Here is a 17,734-nt window from a genome sequence, read left to right as displayed (position 1 = left end):
ATACACCATTTTAAATGCAAACTGTCACATTAGTCTTCATAATTCCATCTCTAGATTCACAAGACTGGTTTGCAGCTTGTGACCTTCAGGTTGCCTTCTTCCATATTTCCATTCATCTGGCACACAGAAAATGTTTAAATTTCCAGATGGGACAGTACAATACACTACTGTATCAGCAGAGACCCTTTGATCTCTCTTTATAACCAAGGATACAGTGTTCACCAAGGTCTTAACAGTAGTTGCTGCTCATATAAGAAATCAGTGTTAGATTCTATGACAGACAGAGCCTGTCTTCCCCAAGACAAATTTCAAACCATGTCTAGTCTTATTACTCAACTTCAAACAAATCTACAGATAATAGTAAGGACTTGTGTAACTCAGACACCTGGTTTCCAGAAGGTTCACTGTGCTGAATACCAGAGTACACCAAGGCTGCATGCAGGGTTAGCTAAAATCAGTGTATGCGCCAAGTTGAGTCCTCAAGCTGTTCTTTCCTCACTGAATTGGTGGAAAGATCTTGTGACAGATGCATCACTTCTGGGATGGGGAATACATTTGGATCACATGGCAAGTGGACTCTTGAGAAGACTCTCTTACATATAAACATATTGGAACTCAGCAGTTTACAAGGCCTGGAATTCTTACCTCTGATTAAGGATTGCCTACCCAAATTATAACCAGCAACATGACTCATCTTTTTTTTTAAAGAGAGAGGTTGAGGGGAAGGAAGCATGATCATCCTGCCTTATGCCAAGAGGTGGTTTGATTATGGATTGATGCATTTGACACCAGATATCTCTAACAGCAGTTCACCTTCCAGGTCTGCTAACAGTCTGGCAGACAATTTGAGCAGGCATTTCTCCTCAGATCATGACTGGACAAAGTTCCTTTGATTCCCAGGGTACTTGGAAAGATCAAGCAAGGCACTGCCAGTGTCGTCTAGATAGCTCCCACCTCGCTACTATTACTAATCCTTTCTCCAAGACCTTTACTTCAAACAGCAGATATGATATCCCAAGACAATGGGAACATCCGTTGTCCATCTCATTGCATGGCTAATGGATGGGTGTCAGATATAGAAAGATCTTTTTTTTCCAGATGTCCTGAACATTCTGATAAATAGTAGGAAAAATTCCACCAGGAAAACCTACACTCCTAAGCAGAAAAGATTTACAACAGGGTACATATAGTACCAGTTATGCTCTGTTAACACAAAGATACCTATCTTGAGCTATTTACTATCTCTAAGGAACTCTGGACTTTTGATTAGTTTTGATAAAGTACATGTGGCAGCCACCACTGCATATCACCCTCCTATTGAAGACAGTAAAGTCTCTTCCCACTCCTCTCTCTAAATTCCTCAGAGACCTAAGGTTTTTCTACCAGTAAAGAAACCTCCCCTATCTCCCCAGAACCTTAATGAATTGCTTGCAAGTTTGATGAACCTTCCATTCCAACCCCAAGCAACATGTAGCGATTACATCAGCTTGCAGAATTGGGAAGCTACAGGGACTCATGGTAGGATTTCCCTACTGATAAGGTGTGTCTTAGGCCAGATCCCAAATTCCTTCCCAAGGTAGTTTTCAGAATTGCATTTAAATCAAATGATTCATCCCTCTGTATTCTTTCCAAAACCACATTCTAACCAGGGAGAATCCAGATTACATACCCTGGGTGTTAACAGGTCCCTAGCCTTTTATTTGCAAAGGACAAAGTCCTTCAGAGCTTCCCCAAGACAGTTTATATCATTTCCTGACACAATGAAGGCCAACCAATTCCTGCCCAGAGATTATCTCAATGAGTTTTGGGGTGAATTGGACTTTATTATGTTTTAGGTAGTTTATGCTGCTTGGGCGCTGGCAGCCTCTTCTGCATCCTTGCAAAGTATCCCCATTTTGGATCTGACCAGCAGCTACTTGGGGTTTAGTACATACTTTTATCAAGCATCCTTCCATAGCGGAAGCATCCATGTTGTTCTTCTTTTGGAAGAGTTGCGCTGAAGTCTCAGTTAAGGTAGACTCCGAATACCCGCCTACTCATATATCACTGCTTGGGAATTGCCAAAAAAGAATATATATAGTGAGAAACACTCAACGAAGAAAGGAGTTTTACTTGTACAGTAACCGGAGTTCTTCAAGATGTGTTGTCTATATAGATATTCTATGACCTGCCCTCCTTCCCCACTAGTACAGAATCCTATTACATGTGGATTCTGTGGTTGCAAAGGAACTGTCAGGTGGGCGTACACTGCCCTTGATGCCCCTCATACAGGATCACAAGGACATTCAGGGCACATGTGCAGACCTAATGGCCAAAAGACTCCAATCTCCAGTGCATGGGATGCATGTGAACCAAGAGTGGAAAAATACACACACACGCACCCCTACTTACCTACCTACCTACCAGTTATTGTACAGGTACGTAAACACATGTCAAATTTACCTTTTGTGTCTATGTGCCCTTGCCAATATTTATCTCACTGGATATTTATCGTGTCATATTAAGCTAGGAGGTCCATGTTAAAAAGTATTTTGAATGTATTGGGCTTTCATTTTTCTTGTAGAAAATATTTTGAAGAAGAATGGCACCAAGGATGCCTTATTGTGTGGCAACAGCTCAGATGCTGGGTAAGTACAGTTAACTTTTCTTGGTTCTGAACTTTTTTCTTTGCTTCAGTACTTTTAACTTAGCTCAGCCCACCAGTGACTACTGTGAAGAGCAAATTTCAAGTTCCTAAAGGCAACAGTAATAGGAACAAGGATAATACAAATAAACTGTCTTATTATTTGTTATAATGAATGCCAGGGGATAGAGTTTGAGTCCATGGTTTCTATACTCAGATCTAAATTCTTTCTAGGCCTTCTGGCAGATGTTCTTGCAATTACTTTAACATTTTTCTCAGAAATGTATTTAATACACTTCCATTTAGCGAATTAAATTTCAAAAGAATGAGAGGTGGAGATGGAAGTAGTGTTAACTTAATGTTTTCTAGTAGGGATGGGTGCATCATTTCAGAAAAAAAATGAAATTTAACCCAAATCTGTTCCTACCCCAAGGGTGTAGAAGGAGAGGACTGACAAATAGGTTGGGGAGGCTCAGCTGCACTTCCTCTCCTCTACCCAGGACATCAGACACAATTTAAAGGGTCAGGGACAAGATATAGAGACTTTTTATCTCTTGATAATGCAGGAAACTCCAGCCCCCTCACAAATTTCAACCCTGCAGGAAGGAGGCAGAGTATCTTCCCTTTCATTCACCATAAGAGGAGGAAGAGAAGTGAGGATGCCAGGGGGAAGGGAAGAACTTGTGGGGGATGTGGGCAGATGTAGGGGCAGAATTGATGGGGCACAGTACATGTGGGGTTGTGGGGGCACACTGATCTAGGGTCTGGGTGTGGGCTGTAGGGCTGGTCTGATGTTGGAGCTGGAGGATAGGCAGAATTGATGTGTCAATGAGATGTGGGAACTTTGGGGACAGGGTTAATTTAATACAGGCATAGATATATAAATCTGGATGGGCCTCCATCCCTCCACGCTGAGGCAGTACCAAATAAACCTTGATTATCCCTGACAGGTGTTTGTCCAGCCTACTCGTAAAAACACCAATGACGGGGATTCCACAGCAACCTATTGCAGTACTTTACTATCCTTATAGTTTGAATTTTTTTTCTAATATCTAACCTAAATCTCCCTTGCTGTATTACCCCCAAAATCAGACTCCAGGCACCCTCACAATGGCCTGCCTATATCAGTAACCCACTGTAGCAGGGTGCTGGTGCAAAGGCACCTAATTAGCCCCTGCTCAGCCAGCCCCAATCAGGAGAAATAGATTGGGGCTGGGGAGAAGTCTGGTGCCTGGCCTCTGGAACTGGCTGCACCTGTGGGCCTGCTCGTTGAAGAGCTATAAAGGCTGGCTGGCAGCCACTGCAAGGGGGGGAATGACCAGGGAAGGGACAGTCTCCAGGCTGAAGGGAGACTCCCTGTAACAGAGGAGATAGGAAGACCTGTGTGTATTTGTAAATAGTATTGCTGGTGGTGGGCACTGTATGTAAATAAAAGCCACGGGTGTTGCAGCAAGAAAAGCCTCACAGTGCTTTATTGAGGGAGCACAGAGCTCAACAAGGGGGGCGGCCCAGGAGAGGACCCGGTTACACCCACTTGTCAATTTGCCGGTTTGGTAGGTGGCAGGGGGTGGTCCGCCCTAGAGGAATTGCCGGGGTTTTACTAAGGGTTTCTCTCTGGCCCTTAGAGAACTCCCCAGAGTAGACTAACTCTGTTGACCCTTGAGAGGACACAGATACAGCCTTCCGATTGAAGGATTGACATTCAGGCAGTAATTCTTCAAAAAACAAAATAATCTTAAATTAATATACCAATATTCCCTGATACAATAAACCTTAAAAGCATATTTCAAGAAACAAAATACAAATCCCATTAGCACACGTATGCATATCAAAGTACCCAATACGGCAATAAAATACAGTTGGAAATAGCTTTTAAGTGGTTACATTCTACCTGTAGTGATCAATCACATGTAGAATGCTGACAGCAAGTTCTTACCTAAAACATTAAAATTGTATACATAGTAACAAACATACATACACAACATCCAACTTTATCATCTCTGGCATACACACTCATATGTCTTGGTTCCTTATACTATGGTCATCATGCTTACTTCTCTATAGTTTTCTTTCCCTCGAATCTGACTACAGTCCTTTTGCTCTGTCACGACTTCTTAGCTGTCACTGCTGCCACAGCTCTTCCTTCTACAGTGATTTCAGCTCTCTTCTGATCTTCTTTCTTCCTCTTCTGTTTCTCCAGAATCCCCAGTCGACAACACTTAGTCGTTTAGTAGGTTCTAGACTCAAGATCAGGCCCAATGTTGTTAGAATTACTGTTAAATTGGGAACCCCGACGTTTACAGTTACAACACTTACACTTAGAAAACCTTGAATTTGCAATAGTTTCATTAGCACAGTTAGCAAAATCACAAACCCTCCACCGAGGAAGGTAAATAGAGAGAATACAGAATGAGATCTGAGCATCCATAAATTCACACCATCTCTTGCAAAAACACCTGAAGTGTTAGTCATCCTCGTCATGATTGTTATCCTCTCATCTCCCAAGGCACGTAGGCTTGGAAACAGCTTTTATAATATGTTACGCTGATGCAACTCTGCCTATTGCATATTCAGTCAGCCTCTGACTAGTTCAGAGTCTAAAGATAACCTTAGTTCACAGTGTAAAAGGCAGAAAGTAGGGATAAGTCCTCTAAACAGTTATCCAGCACCAATTCTCCCAATGATTTCAATCAGACTATGCACATGTGTAACTCCGCAGAATTGGGGCTGTGTTTAAGACAAGATCCACTAAAAAAAGCAGAGGAAATGTTAACTTAAAATGGGAAATAATACTATCTATATACAAAACAATATTTAACATATTTTTGTGTACGTGTGTTTTTGTATTTCTCTCTCTGCCCTTCCACTCTATGGCCCTCTTTCCCAACAAAATATTCTAAAGGTGTGGAGGAGATTTGCTTAGCATGGGTTGGTGTTTGCAGGTCTCACGGAAGAAGTGACTCCTTATATTTCAGTTATAGTATAACTGAGTGTATAATCTGAGTTTTCACAGGAACTGAAGCTATTTACCTTTAAATTTGGACATTTTAAGTTTTCATCACTTTTTATTAATCATCTGTAGCTCCTGTCCACCTCAATATGTATGTCTCAAAGTTGGGGGAAATCCTGATTTTGGCTACACAAGTTTTGATACATTTGGCTGGGCCTTTCTTTCCTCGTTCCGCCTGATGACACAAGATTACTGGGAGCGTCTCTATCAACAGGTATCAGATTTACTGAATTCAAATATTAAATAAAGCAGTAATGTAGGTGGATAAATTTATAAAGTATTTAAAGTAAAAAGAGAGGAAAAGAAGTCTAAAATTAAATGATGGGCACAAGTCACAGAATAAGTGACTATACTGTGCACATCCATATGATGAGAGTACTACAGCTAACTCACAATACAAAGCTTCTATTTCTTTCAATAAATAATTTTTACAAGGAAATTAAACTTCATGAAAAACACTTAATAGCTTGTTGTATGATAGGTCAATAAGTACAAAGCAGAAGATTTTACTAGCCTGGAGGAAAGATTCAAAACATGCTACATATATATCCCCCAAAAGGGGGACTACAAGGAACTGGGAGCGGTAACCTAATACAAAGCTTTGCACCTCTGAATCTGACTAAAACTCTTCCTATTTGATGGCTGTTTGGCAAGAGCATAGCCTCTTCGTACGGCGGTGTTTGCCAGACTTCCTGCAAGGGGACAACAAAATGCTTCCACAGCCCTTTAAACTAACCCTAATGCGCTGCAGTCCCAGGGAGCGTAGTGCAGCAGAAGGGGACTGAGATGTCACCGTGCACTGCTCCAGTAGCACAACAGAGCCTTCCCCTCAGATGTGCAGCTCCCTTTCTGTTCACCCAAACTGAGCTCTACTGGCCACCATCAGGAAGGTCATTAGGGCTCATTGAGGGTGGTATAGGAAGCGGGAAAGGAAGCCCAAATAGGCTGTGGAGGTTTAAAGGGTTTTTTTAAAAGCATTTTATTCAGGAATATGGAAATGTAACCAAGGTTTTTAAAAATACCTTAAAATAATATTTACTACTTTCATATAATGCTTTACATCTTGAATGTGCTTTTCAATATTTATTAATCTAATTAGACATGAAATGTCATTTCAGACTTCTTACTGTAGTGTGTACTTTGTGCTTACAGACTCTCAGAGCTTCTGGGAAGACCTACATGCTCTTTTTTATGCTGGTCATCTTTGTGGGCTCATTTTATCTGATCAACTTGATCCTGGCTGTAGTGACTATGGCATACGAAGAGCAGAACAAAGCTACTATTGCTGAAACTGAGGCAAAGGAAAGGAGGTTTCAGGAAGCCATGGAACTGTTGAAAAAAGAGCAAGAGGTCCATAAACTATTCCCTTGTTAATGTTTGGCACTCTCCATTTACAATATATAACATTCGTAGCGGAATTTATCAGTCCCTCCTTATCTTTGAGTGTGTATAAACAATGACACTATGATCACTGATGAGAACAGGTGCCGGCTACTATCTTATTCAACGTTATCAGAGTGCTTTCTAGAGCAAATAGAAACAATTCCTCACTCATAAATACTACGTGTGAGTAGTGAACAGAAAAGTGTGAGTAGTGAACATAAAAATGCAACATTAGTTCATGGTACTGTAAGCAAAATAGTATTGTAAAGGCTGATGGGTCTAAAATTCCACCAACCTCTAATTTCCATAAGGACACATGAACGTTTTCTTTTTTTATTCCATTGCTCAGCTGGCCCATTCTTGTGGGTAGGCTGGGTATTGAAACATACAATAATTCTATTCTTTGACTGCTTTAGAGTTTGATCCTAAGCCAATTGGAGACAATGAAAAGACTCCAATTGACTTCAGTGGATCAGGCTCCTAGAGAGCAGGATTCTTGTATATTTGAAATACCGCTGAAAACACAGATTGGAGCGATGACAGCAGACCACTGTGTGACTGTGGTCCTGAAGATACCCAACAGAGAGGTTGCGATTTTCAGTGTTTAAGTCCTCATTTTGGGAAGTGGACAGATGTGCTAATATTCAAATTTTAAACTGATTCTGTACAATCTGTAATATGTACACAGAAAAATAGGAGTTGAGTGGTATGAATGATCCAAAGTTTTATATTTTGCCTCTGACAGGGGGAGTATCTGTTTGCACACAAACACTGCATGTAACCAATTGCTCAATTCTCTATATGGAGTGGGAAATCCTTCCTAATACCTTCAGTGATCAGCTTGCACCAGAAACATGAAGTTAGTATTTTAACCGTCTATATGAAATGATAATTGTTAACAAGAATTAATAGAGCCCAGCAGTACTTTTCCCTTAGTGATATCCTAACTCTGTATCTAGAGTATCAGCTATGTTTTTTGTTTGTTTACTTTTAGGCATTGGCTGCTAAAGGAAATGATTCGAAGTCACTTTGCTCCTTTGAAATGTCACCTTTACCTTCCAAAGAAGTCAAAGATAGAAGCAATAGGAGAAATAAAAATATGTCCTTAGGGATAGAAGATTATGGGGAAGATCAAAAAGTTCCCAAATCACAGTCCAGTAGCCATCAACAAAACCTGGTAATTATCTAAATCGAAAATCCTTATAGCTTTGTCAGTTTTAGAACAGAAATTGCTCAAAAGCAATAGAATGCTGTATTTATAGATATAAGCTAGCATCTGCTTCTTTGGTCTTTAAAACTAAATCTCCTTTCACCCGAGAAAGAAGCGGATAATATTTCAATGCAAAAGGAAAACTTTTGAGAAAGTTATGTGTGAATGAAAGCAGAGAAGATATAATGAAAGTGAGGCATCAACATGCACTGAAGCATTTTGCTATAACAGAAATATTTTCATGAACATTTAAAATATATGTAGGTGAAAATATGTTAACATTCTGTGTAATACTGGGAAATTAAAAAAAAAATTGGAACTGGAATTTAATTAACATTCCATAACAGACTTTTGCACTGATGCAGCTGTGCCACTGTAGTGTATCTGGTGAAGGTGAAGTGCTCTCCTGTCAGCATAATTACTCCACCTCCATGAGAGGCGGAAGCTATGTGGGCAGGAGAGCATCTCCCACTGACATAGTACCGGTGTGGGAAGAGCGTAAGTCGATGTAACTTGCATTGCTCACACCCCAAGCGACGTAAATTAGATTGACTTAAGCAGTAGTGTAGACCTGCCCTAAATTAAATCATTTTATGAGTAACTTTATTTAATGTTGGATTTACAGACCTTCCATGGTTGATTGAAGTACTAAAAATCTTTATAATTCCCAAGAAACATATTGCACAATGCTATGCCATTTTTCCCTTTTTCGTTTTTTGGGACTTTTATTTTCTTCGTGCACTTACTTGTGGTCCCAGTGCAAATCAAATGAAATGCAGGCTCAGCCATGAAAGCATATTCAATTTCCAGTTACCTGGCAGAGTCATTGGCTCCAAAACTGATTTTGGTGATGATGAGATCTTCAGTGCTTTGGAAAATGAAATCCAATGCAGGTCACTATTGATGACACCTAATGTTGGTGAAAACCAAGTGTGCAAAGTCAAACGAGCTATAATTATGACTCTGCTACTCTAAATTAGAACTGGCAAAATTTCTAGTTTGTGTGAAATTAGATATTTCAAATGTTGGTTTGATGTGGACCAAACCCAAATTTTTTAAAATTTCCCATTAATTGGAAATTCTGTAACATTTTTGTTTTGGAAATATCAGCACTTGGTATTTCCAAAATGAGATATGTGCGCTGGGGCTCTATCAGCTGCTCACTTAAACTAACATGATTCATGTAAATTTCAGTGAGCAGCTGCCAGGGATCCCATGGTTCCTGGGAAGCCCCACCATGTGAACTGCTCTGGCCAGGGACCCTAAGGCTTCTAGACTCCCAGGCCAGCTGTCTCCCCAGACTGTCTGACTCTCAGGGAAGCAGGCTCAACAGGTTGTCGGATTTGTGCAGCCCCCAGGGCAGTCCACATGGTGAGGCTTCCCAAGAGCTGCAGAATGTGGAAGTCCTGCATCTCTGGCCCTGGGACAGTACACATAGTGGAGTTGCACAGAACTAGGAACACCAGAAGCCTGGGGTCCCCAGAAGTCCACTAGACAATCTGGCAGGAACCTGCTAGTCTGTGGTTCATTGAGCCTGACATGTTTCAAACTTATCTCTTGAGGAATAAAAACTTTCTAGGTCTGGTCTCTGCCCAGAGGTGAATTTTTTTTAATATGAAAAATTTGAGAAAAAACAGAATCCATTTTTTGAGTATGAAAAAGAAATACTACAGATTAGTTCAGGATAGGAAAGGCAAACTATTATAATCAAAGAGAAGTTTTAGATGGGCAGAATCTCATTAACCAATCTGAAGTTTGTTCAGAATGCTGGAAGGCAAATACCCTGGGAACTGTCATTGCCACAAGGGAGTCAGGCCTTTGTTTTTTAACTCATTCTACATGGCTATTATTTCCTATAGAAGAGGCCCATTTATTTCACTGCATGTCATCATTCATATGAATGTCCATGGCTATCCCTGACTAATTCTTACCTCACTTTGCCCTGTTTTATGTTACTAACCATGTTTACTTTTTTAAACAGACCCCTGTATGTGGTGAAGTGAGCAAGAAGCATTTGCCCCATCATCTGTCAGTGGACTATTTTAATGAGCCACTACAAAGTCAAAGGGCAACTGGGGCAGTCAGTACCATTACCTGTGTCCTGGAGGGTAAGTCATTTCTCATCATTTTTTAATTCAAACCTAAGCATATGTTGATATGAAAGATCAAAATCTAAAAACAACAACAACAACAAAAAACGGATGTGGGGGGGGGAGAGAATAGAGCCTTTGCAAATGCGTCAGTTAGGAAATACCAGAATAAATGTTCTGTGCATCCTTAATTTGGCTCCCTTGTGAATATATACCTGTCTTTCTAGAGGGGACCTATCTTTAAAAAGAATAACAAAGAGGAGCCAGGGGATTATAGTCCAGTCAGCCTAACTTGGATACCTGGAAAGATATTGAAACAAATTATTAAACATTTTATAAGCACCTAGTGGATAATAAGGTTATAAGAAATAGCCAGCATGGATTTGTTAAGAACAAATCATCCCAAACCAGCCTAATTTCCTTCTTTGATGGGGCTACTGGCCTAGCGGATAGGGGAGAAGCAGAAGATGTGATATATCTTGATTTTTAGTATGGTTTTTGACACAGTCCCACATGACATTCTCATAAGCAAACTCGGGAAATGTGTACTAGATGAAATTACTATAAGGTAGGTGCAAAACTTGTTGAAAGATCATACTCAAAGGCAATGTCTACACTGCACATCACTGGTGGCAGTGTGTAGGGTATGTATAGCTATACTCCACAGAGAAAAGCGTGCTGCGATGTGAAAGGCTCTGGCAGGAGAGGCAGCGGGAAAAGTCTGTGGCATTGGGGAGCTGCCAGAGTCTTTCTCCACTGTCTCCTCACACCAGAGCTTTTTCTTGCCACTGGAGCCTTTCCCTGCAGTGGGGAAAGACTCTGGTAGTGGGTAGGCAGCAGGACACTACACTGCTAAAAATAGTAGTGTAGCTAGAGGAGGCACTGTTTGGGTATGTAGAAAGGTACATACCTGGGTTCAGGCCTTATTTTATTCACCAAAGCAGTGCATCACCGTCTACACTACTGTTTATATCTATGCTGGGGAGCGTGCAGTGTGTTGTACTTTACACACTGCCATAAGGAGCATGTAGTGTATCCAAAGAGTAGTGATCAATATGTTGCTGGCAAACTGGAGGAGAGGGATCTATCTAGTGGGTCTGTCCCTTGGTCTGGTACTATTTCATATTTTCATTAATGACTTGGATAATGGAGTGCAAGGTATACTTATAAAATTTGTGGAGGGCATCAAGGTAGGAGGAGTTGTTAGAATTAGAATTGGATTAGAATTGGAAACAACCTTGACAAATTGGAGAACTGGTTTGAAATCAACAAGATGCAAGTCAATAAAGACAAGTGAAAAGTACTGCACTAAGGAAGAAAAAAATCAAATGCACAAAAAGCAAAATGGGGAATAAATAGCTAGATGGTAGTACCACGTAAAGGATCTGGGAGTTACAGTGGATCACAAATGGAATATGAGTCAACAATGTGATGAAGTTGCAAAAAAGCTAATGTCATTCTGGGGTGCATTAACAGGAGAGTTGTATGTAAGACCCAGGAGGTAATTGTTCCACTCTACTCAGCACAGGAGTTGCCTCAGCTAGAGTATTGTGTCCAGTTCTAAATTTAAGAAAGATGTGGACAAGTTGGAGTAGGTCCAGTGGAGACCAACAAAAATGATACTAGGTTTAGAAATCCTTCCACTATGGCATGATGCTTGGTAAAAGTATGTACTGCAACCCAGGTAGTTGCTATACAGATATCCAAAATGGGGATGCTTTGCAAGGAAGCAGCAGAGGCTGCCTGTGCCCTAGTAAAATGGGCTCTAACATTGCCTGGAGGATCTAAACTAGCTAACTCATAACCAAGTCTAATATGCCCCAAAACCTAGTTAGATAATCTCTGAGCAGAAATTGGTTGGCACATTAGTCTTGAGAAAAGAAGACTGAGGGTGGAGCTGATAAATATGTTAAAAACGTTTATAAATAAGATAGTGATCAGTTCTCCATCTCTGCTGAAATTAGGATAATAAGTAATTGGTTTATCTGCAGCAAGGGAGATTAGGTTAGGTCTGAGGTATGGGCTTCCAGGGGAGGTTATGGAATCCCCATCATTGGAGGTTTTTAAGAACAGGCTGGACAAACACCTGTCAGGGATGGTCTAGGTATACTTGGTCCTGCCTCAGCATAGGGGGCTGGACTAGATGACTTCTCAAGGTCCCTTCCAGACTTATGATTCTATGATACAGTCTTTAATTTTGTGACCACATACTTTTTATTCTACAGGAACCTCTTTTCATTCAGTGCACAGGATGGGCAATGAATGAGGTAGTGATTGCAGAAGGAGAAAGGATGTTCTCTTGTGTTTAAGGCACTAGATTGGGACTCAGGAGAACTGAGTTCTATTCCTTACTCTGTCATATACTGTGATATTGGGAAAGATTATCATAGTGCATATGCACAAGGGAGCCTAATTAAAGTTCTTGAAGTATATGTCCCTACAGGTGCTCTACTGTAGGATGTGGGCATGCCCATATACTCAGTTGGAAACAGCAAAGTAGTGTCCGTGGGCCCATGCCTGCACAGGGCAGCACCTCCTGCTCAGAAGGAGAGTATATAGGGAAGCTCAAACCCACCACCACTCAATTCCTTCTCAACCGTCTGCAGCTTGAGATGGAGAGTTTTGCTGTCTGCTGTATTCAGCTTCCTGCCTTGTCTTTGTGAATTCTTTATTTCATTGGATACCTTTATTTTATTTAGCACTGTTGTGATAGTTAGAGAGTGGGGCACCTTTCCCTTCTCTCCTTCTTCAGTCATTTGTGTAAGAGCACAATTTGTCATGCCCAGGACCCCAGGGTTTAAGACCTGTGAGATTTCCCACAGGTCCTTTCCCCACAGTGACAGACACTCCAGCTGGCTTCAGTGTCTGGGGGACTCTTGCAGCCTTTATAAGTGCAAGGTCTGTCTGGGTTCCAAAGGCAGATCTGAGAAAGACAGGGAGGCTAGACTTAAGTTCCTATTCATGGACTATGTCCTAGCTCCAGAGAGGTCCACTTCCCGTACATACATCAGCTTCTACATCACAGGCTGCCTCAGTCCCAATTATTGCCTCATCTGCAGCCCCAGACAATAAGAAGGAAAAAAGTCTCTCCAACCAAGGAAATGAAGAAGAGGGCCAGATCACTCCATAAGACCCATTCTCAGGTGCCCTCTCATCCCTCTAAGGGTACAGTAGAGGCATTGATGCCATAGAAGAAGCCCTGTTTGGACATACCTACCACCAAAGCAACCAGTGCAACAGCACTATCTGATATATTGTGGCACCATTAGACACTCAGGGGTACCATCCATGCCCCAGTACTGGTATCTCACTGTACCCCTGAAAGGTGAGATGTCTCTACGATCACCTTGGTACCACAGAAGATTCCATCTCACCAGCCAGTACTGACCCAAACTTTCTATCAGAGTCCTCTACCTCCTTCCAGGTTCCTTTCATCAGAGGATCTCATTATCTCTGGTGAACCTGAGTCAACAGTACTGGGGAAATCTTCCAGTGTTATCTCTCTGGTACCACTGCAAAAGTAGCAAGTTGAGACTTGTTTAAGTCTCCAGCCTTCAGTACTGGTTAGAATACTGAAGGACCCTCCCACCTCCATTTTGTTCAGGGGAATATTCCTTGTACTCAGTGATCTTGATACAAGGATCCATCCCAGTACTGTACTACCCTACCCCACCCCTTTCATGAGGAGGATTCTAGGGAACTTACCAAACATCATAGGCTCAGACATTATGATTATCACTGGAATCCCTTGCTTTATCCCTCACCATAGTGGGGTTACTGGGATCTCTGGGGCCACTATGTTGATCAACTCCATTGGGTGCCTAAGAGAAAGCACTGATACCATACCAGCCACCAGCACCTACATACTGTCCTATGATATCACACACATTGGTACTGCACACTTTTCTGGTACTGGACAATATACAAGAAGAGCAAGAGTCTCATGCCATGGAGATCTCACCTCCATTTCCCTCCTACACTGATGATTTTAAGACCTTCCAGAACTTCATGAAAAAACTAATGGACTTGCTTCAAATTCCAGTAGAAGAAGTCTAAGAGCCAAAATATTCCTGGCAGACATCTTGAACGTCAGTCCCAGTGAAAGGCTTTATCCTCTCCCTCTAGATCACATTCCCCTCCAGAGCCTGGAATGGAGCTCTAGATTCCTCTGCTGTCAGCAAATGTCTCTGAAACCCACTGGCAAAATGTCTCCTCAATCTCTGGCCATGTAGAGGATAACAACCTACTATTGCTGGTCTCATGAATGCTACTCTGAAAAATTATATTCTGTCCCTACTTCTGCCACAGAGTTCCTGTCTGATGTCAGTCAAGTCACCTAAACTAGTCTTTTCACAGGTGATCACTAATTGTATTTTCCTTACTTTCTGGCTGCCTGACTTGAGACCCTGAGTTCTGATTTGCAGAAGTAGTGAGCACACCTAGCTGCCACTGCATTCATTGGGAGCTGTGTTTTGTAATAATATGTAATAATATGTAATAATAATTCTATACCTTTCCTCATCATATATTTTTGACAGGTTTCCATGTCCCATGCCATGATATTGAATCAATTAGAACTGTGCACCACCCCTCCTTTTGTCCTGACCACTTTTTGTCAATTGAATTGACCATATGGTGTTGGAAGCCCTATCTCCCCTCTTTTCCCAGTTCCAGGACTCTTATGTATGAACATTTTTGGCTCCATCATCCATTTGGGGTGGAATTATTTTAAAAATATTATTTATTATATCCTTCTGGGAAGCGTTAAAATAAAATCAGAGAATTATAGGACTGGAAGGGGCCTCGAGACATCATATAGTCCAGTCCCCTGAACTCCTGGCAGGACTAAGTATTATCTAGACAATCCCTGACAAGTGTTTGTCTAACCTGCTCTTTAAAATTTCCAATTATGGAGATTCCACAACCTCCCCAGGCACTTTATTCCAGTGCTTAACCACCCTGATAGTTAGGAAATGTTTCCTAATGTCCAGCCTCACAACACACCTACTAATACATCCCAGAATTATTTTTACTTTTTTGTAACAGTGTTACACTGTTGATTCATATTTAGCTTGTGATCCAGATCTGACCCCCAGATCCCTTTTTGCAGTACTCCTTCCTAGGCAGTCATTTCCCATTTTGTATATGTGCAACTGGTTGTTCCTTCCTAAGTGGAGTACTTTGCATTTGTCCTTATTGAATTTCATCTTATTTACTTCAGACCATTTCTCCAGTTTGTCCAGATCATTTGGAGTTTTAATCCTGTCCTCTAAAGCACTTGCAACCCCTCCCAGCTTGGTATTATCTACAAACTTGATAAGTGTACTCTCTATGCCATTATCTAAATAATTGATGAAGATATTGAACAGAACTGGACCCAGAACAGATCCCTGCACTCAATATGCCCTTACAGCTTGACTGTGTACCACTGATAACTATTCTATTGGAATGATTTTCCAACCAGTTATGCACCGACCTTATGGTAGCTCCATCTAGGTTTTATTTCCCTAGTTTATTTATGAGAAGATCATGCGAGACAGTATCAAAAGCCTTACTAAAGTCAAAATATACCACTCTACTGCTTTCCCCCATCCACAAGGCTTGTTACCCTGTCAAAGAATGTATACATATAGATTTCACATAGATTACCTTCCCCCAACACACATACATGCACTCAGAAAACTGCTGTGTAGCAAGTCCAGTAGTGCTGCCTGTATGCTATTAATTACTCTGTACTTGTGGATTTATGTTAGCTCTGGAATGATGTTTTCAGTGATGTACATCTTGTTAGTGCATTGTGTGATTATCTTAAGTTCAGTCAGAAAATTCAGTAAGACAGTCAATTAACAGAAATCATATCCATACCTATAACACATACCTAATCTATTCAGAGACAAATCTATTATCTGAACGTGACCTCATATGCCTGAACATCAAGCAGTACATATCACAATGTCAGTATAATATCTGCATTACAATATATATTGCATTTAGTGCCAGGCCATCCTACAAAGTCCATCAAAAAGCAATGTTCCCACATCAGTATTTGCTGCCAACCCATGTGCAAATTGGAAAAGAGTTTCTATTCTGCTTTTGGAGGGGAGGACATACTGTATCTCCTGAAGTGTATGAGATTTGACTGTGGCCACTTCTCTTTTTAGAAAGACAGTGTTAATCTTTCTTCAGTATACCCATTAAGTGAGTAGGCCATATATGCAACAGTGTTCTTCCATCTGCTTATGATGGAAAAATAGGCTAGCAGCTGTTTGGTGTAATTTAACATCCAGCCTTTTGGAAAAAAAAGTGCAACTTATATCCTTTTACTCAAATGCATTCCATACACCAGATGTAAAAATCATACCCATCTTTTTCCATCACTCAATGAGATCCTCCAAGATAGCTGTTAACCTTACTTCATTTTCAATAACCCTGTCCAAATCTACTGGCAGTTTGGAGCTTAATAAATGTTGCCTATGTGTTTGTATTGAGTTTTGTCTCTGGTATTTAGACTTTAAGTGACCTGAAACTTTTGCAAAATACAGGAGCGTTTACATGTGCATGTGAATTAGACCTAACCAAAATATAATTGTAATACTATCAGAGGGGTAGCCGTGTTAGTCTGGTTCTGTAGAAGCAGCAAAGAATCCTGTGGCACCTTATAGACTAACAGACGTTTTGCAGCATGAGCTTTCGTGGGTGAATACCCACTTCTTCGGATGCAAACAAATTGTAATACTGTTTCACTTTGGCACTAATCAATCACTGAGTTGTTTGTCGCATTCAGCATGGTTATTAATGATATTGCACACAAAATGTATTCTACACAAGTGAGGGACACAAGAACAAATGGATATAAACTGGACACTAGGAGGTTTAGACTTGAAATTAGACGAATTCATTCCATTAGAGGAGTGAAGTTCTGGAACAGCCTTCCAAGGGGAGTAGTGGGGGCAAAAGACATATCTGGCTTCAAGACTAAGCTTGATAAGTTTATGGAGGGGATGGTATGATGGGATAGCATAATTTTGGCAATTAATTTGGGAATTGATCTTTGATTATCAGCAGGTAAGTATGCCCAGTGGTCTGTGATGGGATGTTAGATGGGTGGGATCTGAGTTACTACAGAGAATTCTTTCTTGGGTGCTGGCTGGTGAGTCTTGCCCACATGCTCAGAGTTTAACTGATTGACATATTTGGGGTTGGGAAGGAATTTTCCTCCAGGGAAGACTGGCAGAGGCCCTGGAGGTTTTTCGCCTTCCTCTGCTGCATGGGGCACGGGTCACTTGCTGGAGGATTCTCTGCAGCTTGAGGTCTTCAAACAACAATTTGAGGACTTCAGTAACTCAGACATAGGTTAGGGGTTTGTTACAGGAGTGGGTGGATGAGATTCTGTGGCCTGCATTGTGCAGGAGGTCAGA

At 41.1% G+C, this 17,734-nt stretch overlaps 1 protein-coding gene and 1 long non-coding RNA gene across 7 annotated transcripts in view; one reads left to right on the top strand and one right to left on the bottom strand.

Moving 5' to 3' along the window:
• Window positions 1-17,734, bottom strand: part of LOC123362851 — a 109,952-nt gene that overhangs the window by 2,783 nt on the left and 89,435 nt on the right. For 2 of the 6 annotated variants that reach the window (XR_006576601.1, XR_006576605.1), the window contains exons 8-11: window positions 10,532-10,616; window positions 9,041-9,136; window positions 6,813-6,962; window positions 4,361-5,371 (exon numbers count right to left, since the gene is read on the bottom strand). This is a non-coding gene — a long non-coding RNA (uncharacterized LOC123362851). Of the gene's footprint in view, window positions 1-4,173; window positions 4,339-4,360; window positions 5,372-6,812; window positions 6,963-9,040; window positions 9,137-10,531; window positions 10,617-17,734 lie in introns of those variants that run through there. The other 4 variants (XR_006576603.1, XR_006576602.1, XR_006576606.1 and 1 more) reach the window with 4 other exon arrangements.
• The window catches only part of LOC123362849 (sodium channel protein type 5 subunit alpha-like), a 169,369-nt gene that overhangs the window by 92,484 nt on the left and 59,151 nt on the right, over window positions 1-17,734 (top strand). Inside the window, exons 10-14 of the mRNA XM_045003355.1 lie at window positions 2,564-2,627; window positions 5,706-5,847; window positions 6,786-6,983; window positions 8,011-8,193; window positions 10,208-10,334. Coding sequence (XP_044859290.1) covers window positions 2,564-2,627; window positions 5,706-5,847; window positions 6,786-6,983; window positions 8,011-8,193; window positions 10,208-10,334 — 714 coding nt within the window. The remainder of the gene's footprint in view (window positions 1-2,563; window positions 2,628-5,705; window positions 5,848-6,785; window positions 6,984-8,010; window positions 8,194-10,207; window positions 10,335-17,734) is intronic.

The sequence above is a fragment of the Mauremys mutica genome, chromosome 2 (assembly GCF_020497125.1).
Source record: "Mauremys mutica isolate MM-2020 ecotype Southern chromosome 2, ASM2049712v1, whole genome shotgun sequence".
Taxonomy (NCBI): domain Eukaryota; kingdom Metazoa; phylum Chordata; order Testudines; family Geoemydidae; genus Mauremys; species Mauremys mutica.
The sequence above is the reverse complement of the archived record's forward strand: the minus strand, read 5'-3'. Positions and strand labels throughout refer to the sequence as shown.